We start from the raw sequence: 16,092 nt of genomic DNA, 5'->3' as shown, positions 1-16,092 counted from the left end.
ACCTTTCAGGGACATAGATGCATGTACAACTTCCTTGGTGTCGAGGTCCACGCTTGTTTGATCAGGTTGGTACTTGTTAACAGTTTGGCCCAAAGACATGGATTTCTGGGACCAAGAAAGAAGGAAAGGAAGGAAAAAGTTTAATGGACTCATACATCATGTTGATAGGATTAGTGCTTTAATCTTCTCTGTCCTCCTGAAAAATGCCATTTGCCCCCCACTGATACATAACTGCCTTTGAGGAGAAAATACTGTCTCTACTGGCAACACTACATATTAGAGTCATAAGAAAGAAAATAAAAAATAGCCTTTCAATTGAAACTACAGGAGAAATGGTAGAATGTAACTATGTGGGTTGGTAGATAGCTAAGACAGCTGCCGAATCCTCTGTGTAGTGAAAAGTGACTGATGGGAACACTTCCTAAAATGCCCCAGCCTTCTGAAGCCATCTGCCTCTGGCTGCAGAATGTCTGGAAATGGCTTCCTTCAAAGGCCATCAATTCAAGTTTGCTCAAGAGCAACAAACTAGCATTCTTTCCCAGTTTCCATCCTGCTGGCCTGGAGATCTACTTCATACATCTATAGGTGAATCAATTTTGTAACTTGGTGAATCTCCTCCAGAAATCCCTTCACCACATAGCTTCTCCGTGAATCATGGTATCCCTTTGTCACCCTCCAGCAACAGAGCAGTATGGGTGAGGGAAATACTTTTCTCCAGAGGCAAGATCCTAGGCTGGGCTGTGACCAATAGGTCCTGCTTGGGCTAGACTAATTCAGACTGACAATAAGGCGTAAATTTTTAACAGTGAGAGTAATTAACCACTGGAACAATTTACCATGGGTCGCGATGGATTCTCTATCACTGTAAAAGCAGTAAAGAGTCCTGTGACACCTTATAGACTAACAGACGTATTGGAGCACGAGCTTTTGTGGGTGATGCATGGTCCGACGAAGTGGGTATTCACCCACTTAGTCTGGATCTGTAAAAGCAGCAAACATGGCTACCCCTCTGATACTCTCTATCACTGGCAATTTTTAAATCAAGGTTGGACCTTTTTCTGAAAGATCTGCTCTAGGAATTATTTTGGGGAAGTTCTTTGGCCTGTGTTATACAAGAGGTCAGACTAGATGATCACATTGGTCCCTTCTGGCCTTGGAACCTATGGATCTGTGAATATGCAACAATGCACTTGGATAAAATGGATATTGTGATGTACACAAAGCTTCTTCCAGCTCACACATTGATCCAAAGAACAATAAAAGTGATCTGGGGACTGGAAGGACTGCTTTACTTGTATTAAATGAACAAAATACAATAGGCTGTATTCAGCTTATTTTTTTAAGAATACCATTTACTAAGGAACAGGCAGACCTGAATACTGATCATCCATTCCCTCCTCCTTCCCTCTCCCCCCAACACACATCCTTTGCAATACAGTAAAGGTCAGCTAGAACCCAATTCACTCCCACTGTACATAAGCAAAATATGCTGCTCCGATCAGGTCACTCCCCACTTTGAATCTCTTCACAATCACTGGCTTCCGTATCAAGTTCAGTTTTCTCAACCTTTCATTCAAGGGCTCTGCAAAATTCAGCCCCTGCCCACATCTCACTTAATACCAGTCTCCCACTGCCTGTGCTCTTTCCATGCCATGCTTCTCAATACCTCTTTTGTACTTTTCCTCCCACTCTTATCTACATCTTCTATGAAATATCCATACCCGAGAGATATAGTTAAACCGACGTAACCCCCAGTGTAGACAGTGCTAAGTCAACTTAAGAATTCTTCCGTCAACCTAGCTACCGCCTCTTGGGGAGGTGGATTAACTACAACGATGGGAGAACCCCTCCCGCCAGCATAAGTAGTGTCAACGCTGAAGCACTACTACTGCTGTGCCACTGTAGCATTTCAAGTGTAGACAAGACCTTATACACAGAACACCTTTCCTGCTTCTTGTGCATCAAATAACCACCTTTTCCTCCCTCCTAAAACACTGCTATTCTGCAAAGCTCATCCATGTTAATATGGGCAGGAAATCAGTGTTAACCTTAGGCTGGACATTTGAAGGTTTCAAACCCTCAGAGGACTGAGGTTATGGAACAGCCTCCCGATAATAGGTGTGGGTGCAAAAAAATCTAACTAATTTTAAAATGGAGCTTGGCAAGTTTATGAATGGGATTATATAACAGGAGTGCCACAATAACAGGAGACTGGACTCGATGACCCAGGAGGTCTCTTCCAGTCCTATGTCCTATATTCCTTAAATCTACCAAAGAAAGAAATGTATTTATAAGCAACAAAAAAGACACCTACTCTGATATCTAATCTAAGGTAACTATTTTATCTATGGTATTTCTAAGATACTTGTCACCTTTTATCTAAGTACAGACATTACTGCTTTTACATCAGTCCATCATCTGGTCACTTGGGCCAAGATTTTCAAAAATAGGAGCCTCACCTTAGACTCAAAAATAAGGAGCGAGATTTTCAAAATTGGAGCACCTAACAGTTCCTTCCTTAATTTTGAAAATCTTGATCCTTGTGTTTTATGAACTTGATCTTTCACTTTCTTTGCATGTGGAATTCTTATATGTTCTTCTAACTTAGAAGGTAAATTCTTTGACAGCCTTGTACAAAACAGAGGAAGACAGAGCATGCTGACATGCTCCATAAAATCCATAAATAATAAGTTACGGTTGCTAGCTGGTTAAACTTGGAACACAAGCAATGTGTTAGGTTACTAGTGAATGAACAAATAAATAGTGAGACGTGATTGTACGTTAACTCATAAAATAATTCATGCTGCTTCATCTCCCTCTTCGTTTAACAAAAATTAAATCTGCAGACACTGTGATTTCGGTCTGTTTCTACTTTTGAGATGAGCACAACCAAATCACTTGGGTCAGTGCCTACCATTGTGGCTATTTAAAACATTTTAAAAACACTTTTAAGCACCAAGAAAAGTTACTTGCTGCAATGCAAAAACAAGAGCTATCTTTTCATTTAACCAAACACTCAAAGCCACAGTTATAGATGGAGTGCTCACATTTCACTTGCGCTACATCTTTTCAAAATATGAGTTTCTAATCATGGTAAACTTTCACCTTTAATACAGCAGAACCTCAATTTTATGAACACTAGTCTTATGAACGACCAGTTATATGAACCATTTTTTCTGATAGGAAAAAAAATCATTTAAACAAAAGTGATGTCAGTAAAGAATAAGTCAACATCCCTTCATGTTCCAATTCCTTCAATGCATTGGAAATCGCTTTGCAGTAGTTTGAAGGAGAAGAGGAAAGGAATGCAGTACATCATACTGCAACTTATTCACTGTACCTACTGTAATTTTGAGATTTTCAATGTTATGAACTCCTCAATCCCCAATTATTTTGTAAAATAGGAATTGTACTGTATTCAGATTTTGTGAATCTTAGTAATATTCAAGCACTTGGAACATGCCTGTCTGTCTCCCCTGCCTCTCTGACTTCTTTGTTTCTTGGGAAGGCTCTTCCTTGGCTCAGGGAGTAAGACTATGGGCAATGATTATCAAGATCTAAGGTTAGCTAGTAAAGGAAACCCTCTGAGTGTAAATCCCAGGATAGCAGAGGAATTGTACAAGGTGTTTACAGAAAACATAATTCAGAGTAATGGCATGAAGATGAGCAAAGATTAAAAAAATAGATGGATATTAGGAAATCTTTCCTAATGGTGAGGGGAAAGTCCCTTCTCCCAAGTCATTTAACAGCCAATTGGACAAAAGAACAGGGAACAAGTCTGCACTAGCTGGAGAAAGGGGAAAGATGAAAAGATATGAAATGGATCATTTCAGTCTCAAATGTCTCCGTTTCTATGACATCCTCCCTTGCCTTGTTGCATGTCTTCATGAACAAGATGCTCATTACCTTGTATGGTTGAATGGATGGTTGAGGAGTCTTTTCTGGGTTGTCAGAAGCCTTTGAGGAAGCAAAGGGGACAGAGGATTCTGGGGAAAAATAGTTACACATATTGCTCATCATTTTTAAATCTGTGACCTAGGACCAAGTCTGGCTAGAGAGAACACTCTATACCAATGATTCCCAAACTTTAACAACCTGTGAATCCCTTTCACGAAAAGGTCAAATCTCGCAAAACCCCTCCTAAAAATGAATATTTCCAGGGATTTTCTCCTTTATCTGAGTATAAATTATAAAAGCAGTGATCTTGGAAATACACAATTTGTTTTTATGACATGCTTATTACATACTATTTATTATTAATTATTATTTATTATTACAGTATTTTTATTACATTCTGAAAACGGCAAAACTCTTCCAAGATCTCACTTTCGTATCACTTTGAATAAGCCTGTTATAAGACAAGGCTCCTATGTTTCATCAAGGAGTATCAGATGTGAAACAGCAGGAAGATATTTAAGAAGTCAACTCAAAGAGTTCCTCCTACACAAGCATTCAGGTCTTGAGCAGTCCAGGCAAACAACGCACGTTACAACGAAGCTTAAACCTGTTCTTCATAATAATTTTAAAAACAACACTAGCTGCCTATTTCATTTTAAAAACAGCAAATCCACCTCCCTTTCCTTTTCTTATAAGGAGTCTTGAAGTTGAAATCTCCTCAGTGTGATAGATATCCTTGCTTTGATCTGCTTAGCTCTTGGAAGTTCAGGGGCTCCAGGCTGCTGGCCCCATGCTGCCTGAGGTCCCTAGGAACAGCTCTGTCTGCCATTAGGGAATTTTTTCCCCGAGAACCCCCTGTAACATTTCATGAACCCCCAGTTGTTCACGAACCCCAGTTTGGGAACCGCTGCTCTATACAAAACTCTGTTTACTTGGGACTCAGTGCAGTCACTGAATGAGATCTTGGTTCTGTCCCTGTATTTACAGTCTATTTGTTAAGGTCCTTTGTGTTCCTTATAGAATGATGAATATTCTCCTTTATCCCTATTAAATGCACCACCCTTGTTGCAATCGCACATGTCATGACCTTGGATGGGATCCCCTTTGGGATCTTTCAAAACCACTTCTAAGCTAGCCAGAGTGGGTACTGATGAGTAACATAATGTGCTCCCTGCTTCCCTCCAGCACTTGCATCCCTTGCTGACCCAGAGAGGAATGAGAACCTAGGACAGGGAACGAAGCCAGATCTCCCCCACAGCAGTGCAGAGTACTACTCCTATAGAACCAAGCCTGGTCCCTGCAGCTCTCTCGTTGCCTGATGAAACAGAGAATAGAATGCAAATCTGCATGCTGGCAAAGAGCACTTATCCCAGCTTAGCTCAGGTCATCGCCAATCATTCAAAAGTTCTTTAGCCAGGATGCTCTGGTTGCAAATGAGTATTTATCAGTTCTCTCTGACAAAAGGGCAGCTTACAAATACATCACTCAGATACAATATATCAACATGAACCCAGGCCTCTGACTCACGCTATGCCATTTTTCTAGCTCCCCAGCACAGCTATTTGTTGATCCTGCAAAGACAAGGCATCTTGTATGGAACAGTGGATGCCTGGTTTGGACACCAAGCCCCTGTTCAGCTCAGCAGGAACATGCGGGGGAAGCTATTTCATCAGTGCTCTTACCTGTCCTCTGCTTTCCCTTTGTTGACAGCAAGTCTTCCCTCCTAAATCTCTCTGGTTCCAGATGGGAGTAGTCCCAATTACTGTAGCTCCCTGGGACAGGCAGCGTCCCTAAGGGGAGGAGGGGGTAATGAGAAATAGTGAGAGAGACTGGAAATGAAGGAGAGAGAAATAGCAAAAGAAGAAGTACAAAAAAGAGCTACAAAAGGATCTCACAAAACTGGGTGACTGGGCAACAAAATGGCAGATGAAATTTAATGTTGATAAATGCAAAGTAATGCACATTGGAAAACATAATCCTAACTATACATATACAATGATGGGTTCTAAATTAGCTGTTACCACTCAAGAAAGAGATCTTGGAGTCATTGTGGATAGTTCTCTGAAACCCCACTCAATGTGCAGCAGCAGTCAAAAAAGCGAACAGAATGTTGGGAATCATCAAGAAAGGGATAAATAATAAGACAGAAAATATCATATTGCCTCTATATAAGTCCATGATACGCCCACACCTTGAATACTGCGTGTAGATGTGGTCGCCTCATCTCAAAAAAGATATACTGGAATTGGAAAAGGTTCAGAAAAGGGCAACAAAAATGATTAGGGATATAGAAAGGCTTCCGTATGAGGAGAGATTAACAAGACTGAGACTTTTCAGCTTGGAACAGAGGCAACTAAGGGGAGATATAATAGAGATCTATAAAATCATGAGTGGTATAGAGAAAGTAAATAAGGAAGTGTTATTTACTCCTTCTCATAATACAAGAACAAGGGGCCACCAAATGAAATTAATAGGTAGCAGGTTTAAAACAAACACAAGAAAGTATTTTTTCACGCAACGCACTGTCAACCTCTGGAACTCCTTGCCAGAGGCCATTGTGAAGGCCAATACTATAATGAGGTTCAAATGGAGCTAGATTCATGGAAGATAGCCATTGATGGACCTATTAGCCAGGATGGGCAGGAATGGTGTCCCTAGCCTTTGTTTGTTAGAAGCTGGGATTGGGTGACAGGGCATGGATCACTTGATGATAACCTGTCTGTTCATTCCCTTTGGGGCACCTGCCATTGGCCACTGTCAGAGGACAGGATACTGGGCTTGATGGACCTTTGGTCTGACCCAGTATGGCCGTTCTTATGTTTTTATATTAAGTAATAACAGAAAGAGAGAATACAGTTTGGCACTTTTGTAGCACTTTTCATCTTCAGAGTTGCAACAAACGTTAACTAAACCTCACAATGCCCCAGTAGCTGCTCTATCGTCCACAGTATACAGATGGAGATGCCAAGGGAGAAAGCTGGTAATTGGCCAAGACAACAGAGGAAATCTGCCCCAGGACTGGGTATAGAATTCAGGAGTTGCTTGCTCCCAATCCTATGTTCAAACCATGATTAAGACTAATATTAAAATTATTTCACTTGAGAGGAGAACATAAGAGAGAATCAAAGTAACAGAAAGAGAGAGTGATAGTGAAGGTGACAATTAGACAGAGAGCAGAATGAAGAGACATATAGAAGTGGGATAAATTGAGGAAGGGGGGGGGGTGGTAAGAGGAGAGTGAAAACCCAGTTTGCATGGAGTATTCATTGCTTCAGAAACTAAAAATGTCCATTGGACTTGTATCTCCCGTCTATCAAAGAGGGATGAACTCCAGGAAGAAGACATCCCACCCAGAACACCCGACTCCCAGGAATTGATTTTATGTTTGCTGCAGGCCACCAAAGTGAGTAGGGTGATGGAGAAAGGATGACCAGGAATTTCTCCCAGAGATCTGGAAATTGTGTAGTAGGGTCCCATATTTAGAGCTGGTGACATTTTTTAGATTAACAATGTATTTACCGAAAAATGAAGTTTTGGTCAACCAAAAACTACTCATGAATTTGTCTCAGTTTTGACAGAGAAAAACTTTTTCCAGGCCAGCAACCAGGAGATATGGATTCAAATCCCTCCTCTGAATCAGGCAGAGAGAAGATATGAATCTACATCTCATATCTCCCAAGTAACAGCTTTAATTACCAGGTTATAGAGTTTTTGTCAGCAGGGCCACACAGATTTTTGGGGATCCAGGGCAAAATCCAAAACCACACCCTTCCAAAAATGTACCACTAAGGGGAAGCCCCAGTGGGAGAGAGGGAAGGTTTGAAGAGCGAGTTCACCCCACAGTGGCAGCTCCTGTCCCACAGGGCTGGGCCCAGATCCCCACTCTGGGCTTGGTGACATGGCGCACAGGATCACAGTACCATTCTTCCTGACCACTTCTCCCTCATAATAGAGGGGCTGCCAGACCAAACCCGAGTGGCGCTGTGACCCCACACACGAGACTACAACCCATATCAGTTTAGGGGCCCTCAAATGGGGGCCTGGGCAAACTGTCATCTCCCATACCCACCAGGCAGCCCTGGTCCTCATTCACTCTTTCTTTGGCCCAGTGAATATTTAAGTATTTCTAGAAAGTGAAACTGCTTCCACAGCAGAGACTAAGAGCAACTCAACTTAAACCAGCCTGGTGGTTACAATGCTCACCTGAGAGAGGGGAAATCTGAGTTCAAGTCCCTGCTCCAGAGTGGGGATTCAAACCTGGGTCTCCCATATTCCAGGCAAACACCCTAATCATTGAGCTAAAAGTTTCGGACATGGACATGCAGTTTGCTGGTCTGACAAAGACTTTTCAGATTTGCTGGCACATTCTGAATATTTTCAGAACCGAACAGAGCATTTTTTCTGATTTTTTTGGTCTGCTCTCCAAATCAAAAAGTCAATGATTCACTCAGTTCTATCCTTATGTTCCTCTCTATTCTTTTTCCTCCCTAGTACCACAGGATGGAAGTGGGCTAGAGACATTTTTATTAAGGCCAGGGAAGGAAGGCAGTTTGAAAGGCTGGAAAGTATTCTCCTCCATTTGGCTGAATATGACCTGCACATATTGCCTTTTAAGCAGGAAGAAAAAGCCCTCTCACCTGCCATCCACTCTGACAACACATTGCAGAGCTGGGACTTGAACTCATGTGTATTGAACCAGGATCTTGGAAAGCTGGAGCAGAAGCACGTGTACAAGGTTTGGCTCAGCAATGAAGGGAAAACCTAAGGATTAAGGAAAGAAAAATCAGAACTCCATCAATCTAGACAGGTTAGAGGAGAGACATTGGACAGACTGTTCTTTCTTAGAGCTTAAAAGGGCTGTATTCCTTCCTCCGATATACAGGGACTATCCAAAATTCCAATCCACGCAGATTCAGTCATAAAGGAATAGCCTCAATTTTAATATAAACAATCATTTAGCCAGCATTGTAATTTTGTTTCTTGGGCCATTTCTCCTGCTTGTTTTTTTTACATTAGAAACATCAAGAATGTTAAGTCGGGTTTGTTGGAAGACTTCTTCGTGTACGTGGACCTCTCATACCTTAACTGAGGGGATGAGGGGGATGCTGAATCCTAAACAAAGCCATCCTGTCTCCCAATATTTGTCAAACACTGGCATTACACAGGTGTTCAGACACACATACCAAAACCTAAGTTTCAAACAGTTTGAATAAAAATCTCTTCCCTTCATAATTGCTCAACTTTCAGTCCCTTGTGATGTCACTAGTTTTCCAGTCATATAGGGTCTTTTAGGAGGAGACATGAATTTCTAAATCTAAGAAACAAGCAGAAAACTGTTTGCACCATTGGAAGCAAAAGAGGAGACAAACTATTTTTTTTTTCTTTGAAGGTCATGTTTACCAAAAGGAAGCAAGAGGCCACAGAATCAGATGGGCCTTCAGTGTGGAAATACAAGACCCCTGGGATGAGGATAAAAGACTGAAGTGAGAGGAAGAAAGAACGGCAGACAACAAAGTCAAGGGAAAATGAAGAAAGGAAGCCGGGGCAGTAAATAAATAACTCAAGTAGAGAGCGCAGAAAGAATTGGATGGAGTGCATCTCAATGGAGGCAAAGGAGCAGGGTGGGAGAGAAGTAAACCTATCCCCTCAAAACCAAAAACCACCATGGCATTAACATGTCATTTGCTGCCATCACATACGTCACTCTGCTTGTGTGTTCTACCCCTTCCCCCATCCCGAGTCTGTCTTGTCTGTTTAGATTATAAATTCTTCAGGTCAGGTACCATCTATTAGTCTATGTTTGTACAGCAACTCCCACAATGGGGCCACATTCTTGGTTGTCCCTTAGGCACTAATGTAATAAACATGATTAATAAATATAATAATAATAATAATTAATAATAAAGTGTGAGAAGAATGCTTCAAGCATGGGGAGAATTGGAGAAAGAAAAGGCAATCACAGATGCTGAGTCAGATGGAGAATTAGTTTTCAATGAAACAGGGAGATGGAAGGAGTCCGAAATAAAAAGGTTGGGGATTAGGGTTAGTTTCTTGGAGGTGAACCAGAAATTACAGAAGGGAACAGGGAATTCAGAGGATGAGTAAGGATGAAGGAGAAGAGCCTGTGGGATGAGGATGAAGGCATGAGGATGAACAAGAGGAGGGTATGAAGAGTGGATCTTGATGGGGAGAGACAGAGCCGCTCCTCAGATCTCATCACCCCTACCCATGATTTTAGATTATTAAAAGATATTCACAAGACAAGAGATTGAACCATATTGGTCATCATGGAGCATTCCAAACTGTGGGGATATCAGACAAGATAGTCTGCTATTCAACAGGAGTTCAAATCCAATTGATCACGGCACATTCCAAGCCCTGAAAGAATTAATTAGTAAATGCCTGTACAGCATTCTAAAAATATAAAGTGCTATATATGGGATAACTGTTGTTAGTGTCAGATTGTCCCTGTGGCCAGAGATAAAGGGGCGGATAGTGGTGGATATTCCCAGGTTATTTCACTGCTTAAGTGTAAACTCTATTGCTTTTTCTAAACCTTTTTACACTCACTTTAATGAGAGCATTCTGGTAGCGGAACTTGTGACAGTCAAACAGGAGGGCGGCATAATTCTTTGCAATGCGATCAAACAGCCGTCCCTGAATCTCTCTATTTGGCTACCAAGAAAGAAAGAAAGGAATGAATAATCAGAGAGGCATTCACCTACTCATCAAACCACAGCAACAAGGAGATCCTCAAGCCTGTCCGAAGGTTTGTGTATGTGAGCAGAGTGGATTGATTTAAATCAAAGGGATTTAAATCACCAATTTTAATAATGATTTAAATCAGCAAACAGGAAACCTTGATTTAAAGAATCTATTTTAATCTTGTTATCTATTTGTACTCGTTAGCTATTTTTCTAAATAAAGTTTGAGTCTCAGTGGTTGGTAACTATTAAAACATGTTGATTTGTAACTAAATAGCGCCTTTACACTAAATTTGGTACATCTGACCTTCTTTATAAAGCATTTTGAGATCTACTGATAAAAGCACTATATCAGAGCTGGGTATTATTTTTATTATTTTATTTTGCTAACCATAATGATACACTATATTTATGGACATTTATTTAAGCAATTATATAGCTTAACATACATTAAGTTTAAAATGGCGAATGATGCATTTCTTATTTACCACCTGATGATTAATTTTTTGCTCATGATTTGTGTCAAGGAACATCTGGATGAAAATTGGAATTCAATTAAAAATGCACAAAACATAATTTAATTTTTGTTATTAGTTAAATAAAACTACCTTAAATGTCCTGGATACATAGGGGGAAATATAAATTTATCAAAACATATTTTTCATTTAAAACTAGGTGATTTATTAAAGTATTATCTGTAGTTATTAATTTTGAACTGACTGTTTCTGGTCATCAACTTCCAATCTGTTTCTCAACTTTGAATGAGCTAATCATTGAACTGAACTTGTGGAATAACCTGAAATGAAGAAGAGGCAGTCAAAAGTTGGTTTAGAACTTCAACTTTGGTTCCAGGTGCTTAGCCAGTTCAGTGGTTGGACTTTCTTTAAAACTTCAGCAGCAAAGATGTACTGTTTGAATATTACTTTTTAAATTTAATTTAAATTATTTTAATAGATTACAATAAGTGTAGGTGTTAACATAGAGTATAATAAAAGACAGTTACCTTTTCCATAATTGGTGTTCTTCAAGATGTGTTGCTCATGTCCATTCCATATTATGTGTGTGTGCTCACCGCATGCACCGGTGCTTGAAGTTTTTCCCTCAGCAGTATCTGTAGAGGACCGGTTCTGGTGCCCTCTGGAGCCTCCCCTACCCTCCCCACATGGCACCGCCGGCTCCCCCCACCCTCAGTTCCTTCTTGCCGGAAACTGACAGTGGGGAAGGGGGGCAGGTTGTAGAATGGACATGAGCAACACACCTTTTCCGTAACTGGTGTTCTTCGAGATAACTGTCTTTTCTTCTTCGAGTGCTTGCTCATGTCCATTCCATATTAGGTGACTCCAAAGCAGTAACCCTGGAGGTCAGTAGGAGTTCACGGACGTGTAGACTGCAACACAGCTCTGCTGAACCCAGCGTCATCCCTGGCCTGCTGAGTGATGGCATGATGAGTGGTAAACATGTGAACAGAGTACCATGTTGCATCTCTACAGATGTCCTGGATAGGGATGTGTGCCCGGAAGGCTGCTGAAGATGCCTGAGCTCTGGCAATCGGCGGCGGCAGAATCCCCACCAGGTTGTAACAGGTTCTTATGCACTAGGTGATCCTATTTGAAATCCTCTGCGAGGACACCAGATGGCCCTTCATCCTATCCGCTGTAGCGATGAACAGCTGAGTTGATTTACGGAAAGGCTTGGTACATTCTAAGTAAAAAGCCAAGGCCCTTCAGATGTCCAGCACGTGAAGATGCCTCTCTTCACTGGTCTTGTGCAGTTTGGGACAGAACACCGGGAGGAAAATGTCCTGGTTCGTATGGAAAGTAGACAACACCTTCGGCAGGAAGCCTGGGAGGGGCCGCAGCTGAACCCTGTCTTTGTAGAAGACCGTGTATGGCGGTTCTGAGATCAAGGCTTTAATTTCTGAGACTTGACGGCGTCACCACCACCAAGAACGCAACCTTCCATGACAGGTGGGAAAGGGAGCAGGAACCCAGTGGCTCAAAGGGCAGGCCTGTGAGCCTAGAGAGGACCAAGTTAAAATCCCACTGTGGGACAGGAGTCCATACCTGCGGGAAGAGTTCCTCGAGCCCTCTCAAGAATCTGACCGTCATGTCATGGGAAAAAACCATCTGTCCTTGGATCAGATCCAAGCCTTATACAGTGCTTGTTCCAGGCAAATTCCTCCCTGGCTATTTAAGGGATTTGTACAGACCCTAAATGCCACCACAGTGGGAGGGAGAATACCTCCTCTAGTCTGTATTGCATTGTAGGGTCTGGCTGGAGCAGGTATTCGCTCCCTACAAGGGACAGATGGAGCAGAAGTGGACCACACTGCACAATTTCGACCTTTTGTTTTCAATATTATTTTAAGACACTTATCAAACTTTCCTCTGGCAGAGACTCTATACTCAGTTGAACCGTGTGAAATACATCAATATCCAGCCCTTGTCCTAGTCTCTTCCTTACCTGATATAAGTGGAGAAAAAACCACCAGAAGCTGTCCAACAGGATAGCATGGGAGATTGGAGCTGTGAGAAACTTCTGCAGCATCTTTGAAGGAAAAGGAGTCTGACAAAGAAATGAAACTTTGCAACATCATGCAGCGCAGACAGATGAAGATACACTCACAAGGCAAATCACTCTCTGATCTGCACACACTCTCTCTCCTGTTCTCAACTCTACCACGAATCCATCCTTAAGAACCTCCGAATCTCTCATTCACAAAGCCTTACAAGCCGCACGCCATTTCTGAGAAACAAATGCGCACATTCTCACAGCACTCACACACACATTCACATACATGTGCATGGCATATCCACTCATATGTAGGTACACACACGCAAGCACACATTTGCTGCTCTTTGTAAGTATGCAGAGTACCTTCCCACTTGCTGACTTTCTCTGGGCACACACCACCTTCTCTATGACTTCAGCCAGCTCCGTCCCATTAGGCAGTGGTGTTGGCTCATGCTCGTTGTATCCTGGGTATTGATACAGTTCCACCAGCTTGTTCTTTTCTGATGTATTCTGAGGCTAGGGTGACAAAGAGGGGGGAAAGACACAATACAAAACACATATACTGATGACAAGTGCCTTCAAATCCCCCAGCCTGATGCTTTATGTCTCAAGGGCAGGAACTAGCTATTTCAAGACTTCAATAATCTGGGTTGTGAGACTTCAATGGGGAGTTTGCGAGGTGGGGGTTGGTCACCAGCCCATGCCCATTCCTTGTCCCCACTGAAATGGATTTGCGCAGGCACTTATAATTGGTCCAGACACCAGGAGTGCCCTATAAGGGTTTCTGAACCTGTCCCATTGGAGTTTATGGGAGTTTTGCCATTGACTTCAGACCGTAAGTGTTGTGCTGATTCTCATGGTGGCTACTCCGAAATATCACACAAAAGATTTTGAGGTTTCACTCCTGGAGGACTGGTTGCAAATGGCTGAGTGTCAGATCATGGTTTGAGAGGCTGAAAATCACTGGTCTACCAAAGCTAACACCCAGCAGAAGATGGAACTAGGGGAAAGGAATGAGAAAAGGATGCTGCAGTCTTTATACTGGTTGCTGTTCTTTTCCCTGTGTGACTTCACTTATCCTCTGCAAACTCCAGGGAGAAGGAAATCATGATTTCCATTTGTACAGAGCACACTACTCTTGGGTCTGTGACTAGTCATCTGTTGATAGAAAAAGATCCAGAGTAAGATGCCAGAAACTGTTAGTGGCATGACTGTAGCAGCTACACAAGAAACTGAAAGGTTAAGATTATTTAGCTTGACGAGGAGAAGTTAGAGGGGACTTGATTGATGAGTCCAAAATGATGAGCGGCCTCAGCCTGATCTACACTCAAAAGCTAGGTTGATATAAGTTGCCTCCCATCAACCCATTTATGCATGAGTCCACACTCAAATTTGTCTCCTGCCAACATAAGTGTCCCATTACAGGTGACACAGTAACATCCCCTCCCTGAATGGCACTGAGCCATGGTCAACACAGTGAGAGTGTAGACACTGCACGAACCGTGCTGACCCTAACAGTCCTCCAGCAGGTCTCCCACAATGCTCAACAGCAACCACTCTGGTCACAGTTGTGAACTCTGCTGCCTAGGGGTCACAGAGAATAGAAGTTACCAATCCCCTCTTTAAAACCTCTGTGTATTTTTGAAATGCCATTTCCTGATTGCCCAACTTGGTGAGCTCACCTAGCAGCTCTCCCTTGTTGTGTACAGCTGCCAACTGACCATACTGGTCACACGCTCTAGACACACTCCTGCCTGGAGTAGCAGGAGACAGTGGATCTCCTGGCCCTCTGGGGAGAAGAGACTGTGCAGGCACAGCTATGGACCAGTCACATAAACATGGACATCTACAAAAAGACTGCACTGGGGATGCAGGCAAAAGGGTACAACAGGGATCAGCAGTACCACATGAAAGCAAAGGAACTGCAGCAGACATTATGGAAGGCCAGGGAGGCCAACAGACCATGTGGTGCCAAGCCACAGACCTGCTGGTTTTACAACTAGCTGCATGCCATACTTGGTGGAGACCCCAACAGCATCCTTCAGATCACTATGGATTCCTTGGTGGAGCCTAAGAGAGAGACCCTTGCTGTGAACCGCCAGGAAGAAGAGGGACATGTGGTGAGCGGGTTCTGCTATGCTGCAAGCCAGTATCTTTTAGAGACTCCACTGCAGTCTAGACATTCCTGCCAGCTGAGCACAGATAAGCCAGATCCAGGGTAAAGAATCATAGAATATCAGGGTTGGAAGGGACCTCAGGTCGTCATCTAGTCCAACCCCCTGCTCAAAGCAGGACCAATTCCCAACTAAATCATCCCAGCCAGGGCTTTGTCAAGCCTGACCTTAAAAACCTCTAAAGGAAGGAGATTCCACCACCTCCCTAGGTAACCCATTCCAGTGCTTCACCACCCTCCTAGTGAAAATTTTTTTCCTAATATCCAACCTAAACCTCCCCCACTGCAACTTGAGACTATTACTCCTTGTTCTGTCATCAGGTACTACTGAGAACAGTCTAGGTCCATCCTCTTTGGAACCCCCTTTCGGGTAGTTGAAAGCAGCTATCAAATCCCCCCTCGTTCTTCTCTTCTGCAGACTAAACAATCCCAGTTCCCTCAGCCTCTCCTCATAAGTCATGTGCTCCAGTCCCCTAATCATTTTTGTTGCTCTCCGCTGCTCCCTTAAAAAGAATAAATGTGAAGATGGTGCCAGGCTCAACCCCAGGTTAGCAGAACACAGGTTTCTGCTTTTCGTTGTTTTACTCCTACCAGATGAAGAGGAGAAGAGGTAAAGGTACAACAAAACTTAGAGGTAGAGCTGGTATCTGCTTTTCTTTCCCCTGTCAGGCTGTGGGCAGGCTGTGTAGCAATTTGTTTATGTACATAAGGATGTTCCTTGTATCCTCCTGAGGGATCGTGATGAAATTTTCATGGAGATGGTCTGCAATCCTCTCCTGAAGGTTTCTAGAGGTGGCTGCTTGA

At 42.6% G+C, this 16,092-nt stretch overlaps 1 protein-coding gene across 1 annotated transcript in view; it reads right to left on the bottom strand.

Moving 5' to 3' along the window:
* The window catches only part of FAM227A (family with sequence similarity 227 member A), a 47,305-nt gene that overhangs the window by 17,014 nt on the left and 14,199 nt on the right, over nt 1–16,092 (bottom strand). The window contains exons 6-12 of the mRNA XM_054031512.1: nt 13,479–13,631; nt 13,065–13,166; nt 10,468–10,572; nt 8,535–8,658; nt 5,580–5,687; nt 3,907–3,986; nt 3–105 (exon numbers count right to left, since the gene is read on the bottom strand). Of these exons, the coding sequence (XP_053887487.1) occupies nt 3–105; nt 3,907–3,986; nt 5,580–5,687; nt 8,535–8,658; nt 10,468–10,572; nt 13,065–13,166; nt 13,479–13,631 (775 nt within the window). The remainder of the gene's footprint in view (nt 1–2; nt 106–3,906; nt 3,987–5,579; nt 5,688–8,534; nt 8,659–10,467; nt 10,573–13,064; nt 13,167–13,478; nt 13,632–16,092) is intronic.

Source organism: Malaclemys terrapin, chromosome 1, assembly GCF_027887155.1.
Source record: "Malaclemys terrapin pileata isolate rMalTer1 chromosome 1, rMalTer1.hap1, whole genome shotgun sequence".
Lineage (NCBI taxonomy): Eukaryota > Metazoa > Chordata > Testudines > Emydidae > Malaclemys > Malaclemys terrapin.
The sequence above is the reverse complement of the archived record's forward strand: the minus strand, read 5'-3'. Positions and strand labels throughout refer to the sequence as shown.